The 13,689-nt window shown below is 48.8% G+C and overlaps 1 protein-coding gene across 1 annotated transcript in view; it reads left to right on the forward strand.

Moving 5' to 3' along the window:
* ATP8A1 (ATPase phospholipid transporting 8A1) overlaps window positions 1–13,689 on the forward strand; it is a 151,884-nt gene that overhangs the window by 105,000 nt on the left and 33,195 nt on the right. Inside the window, exons 26-27 of the mRNA XM_054989944.1 lie at window positions 1,616–1,799; window positions 1,904–2,014. Coding sequence (XP_054845919.1) covers window positions 1,616–1,799; window positions 1,904–2,014 — 295 coding nt within the window. The remainder of the gene's footprint in view (window positions 1–1,615; window positions 1,800–1,903; window positions 2,015–13,689) is intronic.

Below are 13,689 nucleotides of genomic sequence, written 5' to 3' on the forward strand. Positions count from 1 at the left end.
GGCTGGAATGGTTCTCGGTGACATCTTAGCTTTCTGTGTTCAGGAAGATTTGTTACATAGAGAAACATTCAGTTATTCAGTTTCACAAATAAACAGTTGGATCTAGCACAGCATTTCAGTGGACGGAAGAATTTCTGACAGAAAAGTGTGATTTTCTCATTCCCCCCCCCCCGCCCCTCTCTGCAGTCTCCAAATACCCCCTGAAATGCGGCTCCTGGGGAACCCCTCCCAGGAACAGCATTTTGAGATGCCACAGGAGGGAGAAGACGAGTCATATTCTGCAGGTGGAAATATTTCCAGTTATGGAAATACCTTGCTGGATCCAAGTCATAGTCTGAAATTATACCATCCAAAAACAGTCCACCACATCATCCAACTGATGAACTAGGGGTGAGTGCAGAGAAAAAGTGAGGAATAAACAGCAGTGTTTGACTGTTTATGGGACTAGACTTCAGTGGAAACAGCAGAAGGTTTAAATAAATTGAACTTAAACTGAGGTAATTTCGTTAATATTGTCAAAGATGGTAAAAAAATTGGTATGAATTGGCAATGTTGTGTTGAAGTGAGTCAGATGCTAGAAAGCTGTTGTAATATTTTAATAATTTGCATCTGAAGCTTCACACCTTAGACACAATTATGACCAAGAATGGCTAAGACTGCGTTCAGTTACACATCCCAGCTTGTTGCACCTCTCTTCTCCTTCCTTTTGGCATTTATATATCATGGTTAACTAGGGGGTCATCAAAGTTGCACATTTCTTTGGTGGCAGTGGCTGTCAAGGGAAGCTGAAAAACCTTGTATTTTTGTTAACACATATACATGTCAACAAACATATGTGTCTTATGTGCACATTTCCTTCTTTAAATGATAATATGCAAAATATCTGGGGCATGAACTGTTCTTGACCTCTGGAATCCCTCGCTACACCATTTAAAGATCTTTACAAACACAGGATTTCAGCAATACATAGTGGGAAACAGATCGCTCCGTAGCATTTGTGACCGTTTGTTGTCTTTGGCTGCTTTCGTATGGGGATTTGCCCCCCCCCATGTCCCTGCTTATTGGGGAACTTCCAGATGAAGTTGTGCTTGGAAGGGATCCTGGGGCTTTTCCCTTTAAGCCAGAACAAAGGAAAACCCCTTTGCTCTGACTTCAAGGGGAAACGGCATTCCAGCTGCAAGCAGCGCGTCCACATGAAAGCTCTGCCCCCAGTCCATCCATGGGGGAGAGGTTCTTAGCTCAGCCTTCAGACTGGCAGTGCTCAGCTCAAGCATTTCCCCCGACCTTTTTAGACTTTCAACAGGACTTTTTGAAAAACTTAGCTGTGGTTCAACTGTGAGCCACATCTCCGCTGTTGGGGGGATTGGAGTTGCCAGGCTGGTGGGGGGGGGCACAGTGAGGGAGAAGGGGGTAGGGAGGGGGGGCATCAGCAGTCACCAGCATGGGAACAGGGCACGTGCATGCCATCCAGTGTGACACTCGCTGCTGCTCACAACGGAGCCTGGTCAGCCTTGTTCACATAGAGGCCGTTTTCCTGCCCCATGTGGATCATACCTTCATCAAAATAAATTTTATGATGATGTCATTCTAAAAACTCTGTGTGTTTCCTTTTAAGGGTGTCGCCTCTTCAGAAATCTGAAGTTGTAGAGATGGTTAAAAAACAGGTCAAAGTCGTCACACTGGCAATTGGTGATGGAGCAAATGATGTCAGTATGATACAGACGGCACATGTCGGTGTTGGTATTAGTGGAAACGAAGGGCTACAAGCAGCGAACTCTTCGGACTACTCCATCGCACAGGTGAATCTTGCCACTGAATAAGGAATATAAAAAATGGTTCTTTCAAGTGGCAAACAGTTAAACATTGTGTGCATATTTAAGCTTTTTTCTTTTATCATTTGTAGTTCAAGTACTTGAAGAACTTACTCTTGGTCCACGGTGCCTGGAATTATTGCAGAATTGCTAAATGCATCTTGTACTGCTTCTACAAGAATATTGTCCTTTATATCATTGAGGTAATAATGAATGGCACATGTGCCAGAATATGTCTTCCAAATTGTTCCAAACCAGAACAGTTTGGAACTTTCTTTAAAATCGCAATTGAAGTGAGAATTTCTTCTTTTTATAATTCTGCTTTTTATGTCTTTAGGCGTTTTATATTAATACGTACAACTGAGTTTAAGTGAATATCAATATAGCTAATGCTCAGTGTGGTCAAATCTATGGAGGTTGGACCTATGAACAGACAAGTCAGTTCTACAAACTCGGGTAGAAAAATTTCAAATCTAAAAAACAACTATACATTGGGGGCTTAAAACCTCCCAAATTGTAGAAGCAGTGTCTGTAGATTTAAGAAATGAATGTCATCAGTGGCTGTTGCTAGGCAACCACAACAGTAGTGTCGGCCTTCAAACCTTGGAGGGGGCATGGCCTTTTTCCAGGGTTGTTTTGGCTTTTGAAAGAGGACTCTTTGTTTTGGCTGCTCACTACTATTCAACAGGAGCCACTGCACAAAAAGCCAGTGTGGTGTAATGGTTAGAGTTTCAGTCTAGGATCTGGGAGACCCCAGCTTGAATCCCCATTCTGCCGTGGAAGCTCAGTGGGTGAGCATGAGCCAGTCACATAGTCCCATCCTGATTTACCTGCCAGGTGTGTTGTGAGGACAAAATGGAAGGACAGGCAAATGATGTAAGCTGCTTAGTGTCCCCCTTGTGGAGCAAGGTGGGGTAAAAATGAAAATAAATAATATAGCTGAAGATGGGGGTGCAGATAAAAATTAGGTTGGTGGGTCAGTGGGAGTATGAGAAAAAAGCAGGGAAAGGAGGAAGATATGAGGCTGCCAGGAGGAGGGAAGAGGCAATAGTGGGGGAGGAGATACAGGGAGAAATGAGATGCTCCCCACCAATCCTTGCTTGTCCCCCACTTGTTTAATTGCTGGTTGCTGTTATGAAGAATGCAGACATTTTAGCGTATGCTTTGGTGGTTACCAAGCAAAAGGTCAGAATCAAAATTGTTTACAAAGAAATTACTTCCTCCTTTTCTTGAATTTTATCTATGAGTAAACTGCACTGTCAGCAACACATTGCATGTTCATTTTAACCAACCTTCATTTTATATATCTCACCTTTCCTTTTTAGCCAGAGGCAACATACAAACAGTACCATAGGTCAAATAACATTTTAAAAAACTGTACCATGCTGGCAGGCAGGAGGGACGGGATTGGGAATGCTTGTTTGGGGGTCGTTAGCCTGCCAAGCGGGACTCGGCTCTCCTCCCTTGTGTGAGTGCGAGGGACAAAGTTCCCCCTGTGCACTCTTGCCCTGCTGCCATGAGTGCCCTCTCCTGTCTCATGCGCTAAAGTCCCCATGGCAGGGGGCTTTTGGGCAGAGCCTCTGGCTGTGTTCCCCACTTACCTGGAGTCATGGGCACCCTGGCTGGAAGTTATGTAGGGTGCCTTGGGGGCTGATTGTGTGCAGGGAATGGAGCTCAGCCGCTGCAGAGGTGCGAACAGATTTTCCCCTGCGGTAGTCCGCATCCTATGCTTTGCTGGGCTGCTTGGGTGGGGCTGGGCGCAGTGGGGGTTGACTTTTCCCACATAATGGGAGCCTATGGATTATGCCACCTTTCAATGCATACATTTGCACTGCTCATGAGGGTATTCTTGTGCCCTAAATGGCTTAGGGAGTGGACTAAGTCATGCCCCGCCCCATCGGCTCACCCACTGGTGCAAGGACTTATACCCTGGTTACACCCGCACCCAGCCACCATGGCCAGCCACCAGTGGGGGACCCAGGAGGGGCAGAGCCAGGCCACTGCAGCATTGTTGGGGGGTTGCAACCACGTAAGTCCAGGATAAGCCGTCATAACTCCTAGTTGGCTTCCAGCTTTCACCCTCCCTCCCAGGATTGCTGTGAGAGTTCCTAAAATGTTTATAGAAAATAAAACCTGCAGATCAATTAATATGCCTTCCACTTCTACGACTTACTTGTTAATGGCTCGTGTCTATACTGTGAATGACTGGACAAAATACACATCATAGAACGTGTCTGTCAAGGACAACTGCCTTTCTTGAATCTCTTTTCAGCTTTTGTAATGGTCAGGCACAGGTGAAAGGAACTCTCTGACTATCTGTAAGCTGCAGTTTAAAATGCAGAAATCCTACATAAGGCAACTCTCTGTGAAAGTTTTTTCTACCATCTCTTAGAATTTAGAAAGTAATGCCAAAATAGATCTAACGAGATCTGATAAATATTATGTAATGAGATTTTATATTGGAATTACATTTTATTGGCATAAGATATAAAAATATCCATATAAACAATTGTTTAAGGATGTAAATCCCCGAAATGACTTAGAATATTTAATTGTAAGGATTTAATTGCATGCTGATTAAGGTGGGTTACCTCACTTACATTTAGCTTTATAAGTTATCCATTAATAAATTAATACTATAACTGTTTATAATATGTGAAATTTTCAGTTTAGGTCTCTGAAAAAATTGTATGTGGCTAACTATGTAAAGAGTCCTATATATGTAGTCATATATTTTAGCTATCCTAGCTCTTTAATTCACAATTGCATCCATAATTGGCCAACTTGCACAGAACACAACCCCAGAATTGATCAAGCTTGATCCACACAGATCATCACTGTATGAGGTCTGTGCCTTTGAAATGTATAAAGGGTGAACCCTCATCATTGTGCATACAGCCCCACCACTATGCCTAGTGCTGATAAATAGTCTCTGCTACTATAGTTAATGTTAACCATGCCACTCCCCTGTTTTCGAGCAGCGGGGGACTGCCACTGAGGCGACTGACTACATGGGGAGCATTTAATATTCTTGTACTGGCAGTGACTAATGAGAGCAGGTTAGAACCAGCATTAGGAATCACCACAGAATTATCAACAGACATACAGTAGGAGAGGTCGTCCATTTTTAGGTTTAAATGCCCCAAACTTCATTAAGCAGACATGGGAAAACATTGAAGCACACAACCAATTCAAATCTCATGGGCTAGGGGTATGTGATCCAGGTCTGGGAACTGTGGGGGAAAGCCAGATTTACCAATCTGGCTCAATCCGGCTTTCCCAGATCAATTAGAGAATCCCAGATCCAGTCCAGGAACCCAGAACCCTAGGAAACTCTGGATAAAATCTGGGAAATGCATCTTCAGTGTCTTGGCTGGCTGTTTCCCTATCCTTTCCTGTGTTTTTTTCCAAGAGGGGAGGGGGTAGAGGGAGGCAGAGGCAGGAGGAAGGGTGAGTAAGGTAGGGAGCAGAGAGTGAGTTTACAGGAGTCTCTTTATCTGGCCAGTAGATTCTCTGAGAAGGAGAAAGCCCTTTTCCAATGGCTTGCAAGGGAGTTTTTAAAAAGTAGGCTTGGCTCAGAGCAACCTCCATTTTGTGTGGGCTGCTGCTAGAGAGAGATTGCTGCTGAGTGCTGCTGGCTCCCCTGCCTAGCCTGCTCTCTTCTCCGTTGTCTTTCGGAAAGGAGACCTGCGCAGCCTGCAGAAGGAACTGATTTGAGAATTGTAGACTGTCTTGTTTTTCCTGTTTTGGAGGAGGGAGGTTGGCCTGGTGTCTTGGGCAAGGGGGATAAGTTTTGTCTTACAGTTAATCTTTTAAAAACTGCTTCTGCTGTTGTGTGGGGAGAGTTCTTTGGCTTTTGCCAAATTGTTTGTTTGAACTTTGGTGTTAGTGTTCTAAACTGATCGTCGTCGTCCTTCTGTGCAGCCCCACATTGGGACTGCGCAGGCGCAGGCCAGCCGCGGAGAAGATTCTTTTAGCTTCTAGAACTGTGACGGGGACATTCGGGCCCACCGCGCATGCGCGCCGGTGTTCCCGCCAATTTTGAAAGTACAAGTACCCGAACGTCCCCGGCATTCCCTCAGTTCCTTTTTCACCACCGTTCGAAAAGGTTCTTTAGCTGCCGCTCGTTTCTTCGGAGTTTTTTCTCTTGTGAGTTAGTGTTTCCTCGTCCATCTGTGGGAAACACCTTCACCATGTCCCAATCATCTTTGTTTAAAAAATGCCAGCAGTGTGGCACTAAAATGACCCACTCAGACGGTCATGACCTGTGCCTTATCTGTTTGGGCGAGGGGCACGTCGTGGAGCGCTGTAAGTTCTGCATGGCCTTCACCCCGAAGGCGCGGAACGACCGCAAGGCCAGGCTCCGGGCCTTCCTTTGGGACGCCAACCTTCTGCCGCCCAAGCCTTCTGGATCGTCCGGGAGCAAGCCCAGCTCTATCGCTCCCTCGCCGGCTCCACGTAAGTCGCCGGAACCGCTCCCCTCGGATCCGACGGGGCCGTCCGTTCCGGAGGGCTCGACTGCCTCCGGTTCCGTGAGTGCTCCATCCAGCCAGAAGGCGAAGAAACACGCTTCTTCGAAGCCTTCTTCGAAACCTTTGGCCACCGAGGCTTCTTTGGAGCCCCCGCCAAAAAAGGCAAAGGCCAGGTCGAAATCCAAGAGCCGTGCTTTATCGCCGGCCCCGACTTCATCGGCTGGTTCGCCTCCCAGACCGGCCCCTCCTGCCGAGGACGTCGGGGGTCTCCTGAACACCCTGTCGCCTCCTTGTACGCCTCCTCCGGTGGTTCCAGACGACTATGAGTCGTTCCCTTGTTTTTCGGAACCGTTCCAGGAGTTTGAACGCTCCCTGCCATCCGCTCCGGTCCCGTCGGGGGTCTCCGTTCCGTCACAGCCAGTCTTGTCGGTTCCGGCGCCGTTTCACCGATCCGTTCCGATGCCTGCTGCTCTACCTCCTTAGCAGCCTGTCCCGGGCTTTGGGAACGTAGCCTCCTGGCAAGATTTCGTGGCTTGGATCCAACAGTCCGCCCCCTTCCTGCCTGGCCCATTGGCGCCCTTGACCTCGGTTCCGGCACCGTCGACTCTGCCTCTTGCTCCGCCTGCCGCTCGGCCGCATCGCCATCTTTCGGCTCCCGAGCCTTGTACCTCGGTTCCGACGGAACGCCCTTTGTTTCCGACACAGACCCCGGCGGCTTTCTCCGACTCCGAAGATGAAGAGGGCCTGGCGTCTCCGTCAGAGTACTCCTCGGACGCGGCCTCCGACCCTTCCCCTGATGATGCTGTGGGGGAGCTCCATTCGTCGTCCCCTAATGACGACTACAGAGTATTTGCGGAGCAGCTGTTCCGGATGGCCGCAGTACTGGAGCTCGATGTCGCCTCCACAACCTCAAAACCCAAGAGCAAGCTGCTGGAGCCGTTGTACTCTGGGTCTCCTGCCTCGGTGGCGTTCCCCCCTGTCGAGGATCTCGTCGACAATGCCCTCGCGCTCTGGCAGACCCCTGCTTCCGTGCCGCCTACGGCCAAGAAGGTCGAGAAATATTATCGGCTCAAACAGGAGGATTGCCCTTACCTCTTCACCCATCCGAAACCCTCTTCCATCGTGGCCGAGGAGGGTCAAGCTCGGTTCCGACGCGGTTCCTCTTCGGCTCCGTCGGATAGGGAGGGCAGAAAGCTGGATGGCATTGGTCGGAAGGTGTATTCTTCGGCTTCCCTGGGGTTCCGTATCGCCAATTTCCAAGTGATAATGGGCTCCTACAATCTCTTCTTGTGGAAGCGACTGTCCTCCTACCTCTCTGACCTTCCCGACGATCGCCGTAACTTGGTCAAGGCTCTCCAGGCTGAGGCTTTCCGGTTGTCAAAGCAACAGATGACAGCTGGCAAGGATGCCGCCGACTCTGCTGCACGTGCAATGGCATCCTCAGTGCTCTTGCGTCGGCACGCCTGGCTTCGATCTACAGCCCTGCCCCCCGAGAAGAAGGCCAAGGTCGAGGATTTCCCGTTTGAGGGTCCCCAGCTCTTCTCAGAGAAAACGGATGAGTCCCTTTCTCTCATGAAGAAGAACCAGCAGACGGCCAAGTCCCTCGGGGTTGCGCCTTCGGTTCCGCAGTCGGGTCCGAGATATCGGTACGGCAGGTTCCGGTCCTATCAGTCCCCCTACCAGCAGTTCCAACAGCGCCAAGGACGGTTCTTCTCGGGCCAATCCTATGGCCACCGTTCCTACTCTGGCCAGCAGCACCATTCTTCAAGACGCTCCGGCCGGTCCAAGGGACGACAGCAGCCTCCCTCGCCCAAGCCCTCGACTTCGGCGCAGAAGCCCACGGTCTTCTGACTAGGCCAGGACGCTTCCCAGTTGGCCTCCAAGGACACTGTTGATATCTTGTTCTTGGACAGGCTTTGGCCTTTTTTGCCCCGTTGGCAACTCATTACTGCTGATACCTGGGTCCTCTCTATTGTGGCCCGTGGTTATAAGTTATCGTTTACCACTGCACCCCCTCTTTCGCACCCCCCTCGTTGTGCTTCTTGTTGTAATGTTGTTTTACAAAATAATGTTTTGGAGCTGGTTAACAAAGGTGCTGTCCGGGTGGTCGATGTCTCTACTTCCCCTTGGGGGTTTTACTCGAGATACTTTCTTGTGGATAAGAAAGATGGGGGGTCTCGACCCATTTTGGACCTTCGGGCCCTTAATACCTACTTGAAGGTGGAAAAGTTTAGGATGCTTACCCTGTCACGAGTCTTGGAACTCTTGGAACCAGGCATCTGGATGGCCATTTTAGATCTCAAAGACGCCTACTTCCACGTTTCCATCTTTGAGGGCCACAGGAAATATCTCCGTTTTGCCTGTGGTGGCGCCGTTTATGAATACACAGCCTTGCCTTTTGGCCTGGCCTCGGCGCCCAGGGTGTTCACAAAATGTATGGCCACCGTGGTGGCTCATTTACGGTCTAATGGCTGTTTTGTCTACCCATATTTGGATGACTGGCTCCTGGTGGGTCCCTCCGCTGACTCCCTCCGAGACTCTGTTGCCCTCACCTTGTCCGTGCTAGACGGACTGGGGCTAGTTGTTAATTTGGGGAAGTCTGTTTTGTCCCCAGGTACGAGCATTAGGTTCATCGGGGTCCACTTCGACTCTCTGCTGGGCCGGGCTTATCTACCCCCGGACCGCTTGCACAGGCTGTCCTCCCTGGCCCGCCACTTCGTGCATAACCGGTTCCAAACTGCCCTCCTGATTCAAACGTTGTTGGGCCTCATGGCCTCCTCCACAGGGGTGGTATTTTTTGCACGCCTGCACATGAGGCCTCTGCAAAACTGGTTTGTTCGGGTTTTCAACCCCCTCACTATGAGTCAACATCGTAGGTTTTCCATCCCAAGGGTCATACAGCGGTCCTTGGTGTGGTGGACTGTCCCTGAGAATTTGTCCAAGGCTTGTCCTTTTGGTCCCTTCCTGCCGGAGGTCACCGTTTTTACGGACACTTCCAATCTAGGCTGGAGAGGGCGTTGTGGACGACTGTCTGCTCAAGGTGTTTGGTCCTCCCTTGAGGTGAACATGCACATTAACCTCTTAGAGCTTAGAGCAATCCGTTACTCCCTTGCTTCTTTTGCAGATGTCATTCGGAACAGGAGGGTGCAGGTCCTGTCGGACAATACCACGGCCTATCTCAACAAGCAGGGAGGAACGGTCTCGCTCAAGCTCTGCAGGGAAGTGACTACGCTCTGGAACTGGGCCATTACCAACAACGTCCTGCCCACGGCCGTTCATATTGCTGGGGAGAGCAACACAGCAGCAGACACGCTGAGCAGGGTGTTTTTGCCCCAACACGAGTGGTCCCTCAACAGGGCTTACCTCCACGTGGTTTTCCGCATGTGGGGCACCCCGCTCGTCGACCTCTTCGCCACAACCCACAACACGCAGGCTCCCCTGTTCTGCTCCCAGGCCGGGATTGGCCATCGCTCCCTGGGGGATGCCTTCCAGATACCCTGGTCTCCAGGGCTCTTTTATGCCTTCCCGCCCTTCCCACTCCTTCACAAGGTCCTCTCCAGGATCAGAGCCTTCCGAACCCATTGTATCCTGATTGCCCCTCGGTGGCCTCGCCAGGATTGGTTCCCCCTTTTACTCTCCCTGTCGCAGGGGCAATGTCTCCCGCTGCCACACGCCCCAGACCTGCTAGTCAGGGACGGGGTGTGGCATCACGATGTGGCAGTGCTAAATCTGACTGCCTGGCTCCTCTGCACCCCAGCGTAGGCCTCTCTACTAGGGTGCTTAATGTGATCTTGAATGCCCGGAAACCGTCTACCAGGTTGTCCTACCAGAGGAAGTGGTCACGTTTCTCCAGGTGGTTAGCCCCCAAAGGGGTTTCCCCTTTCACTTGCCCGCTACCTGTCATTCTGGACTACCTCCTGGACCTGTGCTCCCAAGGTCTGGCGTTCTCCAGTGTTAAAGTGCACATGGCTGCTATCTCTGCCTTCCATGAGCAGATTGATGGGAAGACTGTGTTTGCACATTGGCTGTCCAAACAGTTCCTGAAGGGCCTTTTGAAGTCCTTTCCTCCTAGGGCCCATCCTATTCCTCAATGGAGCCTGACCCTGGTGCTCTCCCGTTTGATGCTCTCCCCTTTTGAGCCCCTGTCTACCTGTCCCTTGCTTCTGCTCACGCAGAAGGTGGCCTTTTTGGTAGCAGTCACTTCCTCCAGGCGGGTAGGGGAGTTGTCTGCTCTGAGGTGTGACCCCCCCTTCCTGCAGTTCTTCCCCAGCACGGTCATGCTCCACACTAGTATGCAGTTCCTGCCCAAGGTGGTTTCCAAATTTCACCTGCGACAGAAGGTGGTCCTCCCTTCTTTTTTTCCTACACCCTCTTCCCCAGAGGAACATACTCTACACACATTGGATGTGAAACGTGCTTTATTGTTTTATTTACATCGCACCAAATGTTTCAGGAAATCTCCTGCCCTGTTTTTGTGTTACTCTGGCCCTCGCAAGGGCTCACCAGCTTCTGCCCAGTCTATCTCTCGCTGGATTGTGTCTGCGATTAAACTTTGTTATCAGCAAGCTGGAGTCCGGTGCCCGTTGTTGATTACTGCTCATTCTACTCGAGCACAAGCTGCCTCTGCTGCCTTCCTGCGAGGAGTGCCGCTCCAGGACGTCTGCCAAGCTGCAACGTGGTCTACCGCTGACACTTTCATCAAACATTATTCTATAGACGTAAATGCACGCCGTGAATCCGCTGTTGGCACGGCTGTTCTGCATTCTTTGTTCACATAGACACTCACACCCGCCCCCATTGGTGAGATGCTAGCTATTCTCCCAATGTGGGGCTGCACAGAAGGACGACGACGATAAACAGGGTTTCTCACCTGTAACTGTTGATCGTCGAGTCTCTTCTGTGCAGACACACATTCCCTCCCACCTGCCCCGCTGTGAGTGCTTGGTTTACTCAATTGTTTCTCCGGCGGCTCAGGTGAACTGAGGGAATGCCGGGAGCGTTCGGGTACTTGTACTTTCAAAATTGGCGGGAACACCGGCGCGCATGCGCGGTGGGCCCGAACGTCCCCGTCACAGTTCTAGAAGCTAAAAGAATCTTCTCCGCGGCTGGCCTGCGCCTGCGCAGTCCCAATGTGTGTCTGCACAGAAGAGACTCGACGATCAACAGTTACAGGTGAGAAACCCTGTTTTTACTGTTCATTTATTTGTTAATTGTTCTGCCTGGCTTCTGTGAGTGACATTGGTTCTGTTGGACTAAGATGTAACAGTGTCCCTTGCTTCAGTTGGATTTGGGTGAAATACGCTGTTTTGACATGATTCTCTGGTTTGACCCTCTTGTTTCACTTTTGTTCTGGGTACATTCCATTCCCTTGGTTCAGTTTGGTTCTGTTGGATTTTCTGTGGGTTGAGGTTGCATTTGGAAGTGTGCTTTTGGCCAGTGGCAGCCTTGCCTCTGGGTATTTCTTCTTCTGTTTTTTTAATATTTTTTATTTGTTTTAGTTCCATCTTATTCTAATGACAAAATTAATCAAGTTATAAATCATACATTCCATTTCATCTCTACAGTTCCATCATAATTAAACTTTTTTCACTATGTCCTCTGAGTATTTCTACCTGAGAGCCAGCTTGAAAATTTTCTCACCATAGGAAACAATGGAGAGTGGCTGGTGTCACCTTGTTCAGAGGCACACAGAATTGGACCCTGAGGTCCAGTCTTCTTGAAGCTTGGATGGTTTTAGAGGACAGTCAGGAATAGGTTCTCTGCAATTTTAGTAGAGTTTGCTTGCCCCCAATTAGTTTTCCCTATAGGGAATAATGGCTGGATAAATTTGGGATTCTCTAATCGTGTCAAACCAGATTAGAGAATTTTACCTAGATGTTAGGAATCCCAGATTTTTTTTTTTTTTGGATCCCTGAAACTCGTATCTAGATAACCTGGTTTTGTTTTTCTTTTTCGGGGCACACTGTTATTAAGGACCTTGGACCATGAGGGTCCAACACGAGGGTCCAGTTAGGTATGATATGTAGTTGTCTTTTTCCTGATAGCATAAGTAATTGCAGCTGTAGGGGGTTAAATAGGGGGGAGACACAGGAGGAAAGGGCCAAGCGCTTCTTCCAGTTGTGCTTCCTTGACTGTCAAGCTGTGAGGCTGCTAACTACTTGAAATCTGTGGACAGATCCTAGTCTCTCAATCATCTCTACTTTAACCCTGAGAAGAATTCCCTTGGGAGGTATCCGCTATTTCCTATCAAGTACTCTTTCAACATGCTTGGTTGATTCCAATTGATTTCACTCTGTTTCCAGTCTGCATATCCTTGGCCCCGGAGTTTTTGTGTAGGCCTGCTAGATGGAAGAGAGATTGCACCCTAATACTCCCCCAATTTGTAAGAGATCCCTTTGGTTTCACTTCCCTTCTAACCATCTATATGGAATGGAGTCAGAATACCAGCTGTCAGGCAAAGAAAGGCAAAACCTGTGATCTGTCAGGCTCTTGATTACAGAAATACGTATTTGTCATACAGGGGTCTTGTCTGATCTGCTGAGTACAACGCCGTAGTTGCAAGGCTGACTGTTTCGTTCAAGCTCACCCAGTTCCCTTCTTCAGCGCAGCCCCCGTCTCCCGTGGCTTTTGTCCATGGCAGCGCCGCAATTTCTGACACAGCCTCCTTGGTGGTCTAAAGGGGCCATTTTTCCAATAGTGGAAAAGCTGGAAAGAGCCAGCCCTGTGCTCTCACGTTCCGATTCAGCAAATTGGCACAAGCGAGTTTTCTTTCGCTGTACTAATCAGGAAGATTTCCTGAAAGCTTAGAAAACATATTTATTCCAGAGCCAAAGTACTAGTGTGGTACTTAGGGAGCTCATTAAAGTATGTCATGGTTCGAATATATTAGAACATTTAGAACACGAAGCTTAATTCAATTTGCATATAATTTTAATAATATAATATTAAGTAATATATGCAAGCACATAAATACTCTGCTATGTGAAAGGGACGTAACTAGTAAAAATTAACTGCAAAGTCTTCATGAAGTTACTAAATATTTAGCACTCCATCTGGATAGTTTGGATTGGAAAAAATGTGCAGTGCAACATTTATGTTCATGAGAACAATTTCAGGATGTACACTTTTTTACAATTGTAAAATATTAAAATGGAGTGAGGGGAGGATATGATTATTGCCTAGAGTTTTTTTGGGGGGAGGCATTTAAAAAGATGGTAAATGAGACCAGGAGTTTTGTCCTCAGGAAGAATTTCTACTTTTTCTGTGAACAGAAAACCACATACATACATCAACATGGTTTGAAACTCCCTCTCAGTCAAACGTTGTTGTCAGGCAGCACGCGGAGCTGATGTTCAGCTGTCATGGATAAAAAGCAATGGTGGGCTTTCTGGAAAGTAGTGCAGTTA

The sequence above is a fragment of the Eublepharis macularius genome, chromosome 10 (genome assembly GCF_028583425.1).
Source record: "Eublepharis macularius isolate TG4126 chromosome 10, MPM_Emac_v1.0, whole genome shotgun sequence".
Lineage (NCBI taxonomy): Eukaryota > Metazoa > Chordata > Lepidosauria > Squamata > Eublepharidae > Eublepharis > Eublepharis macularius.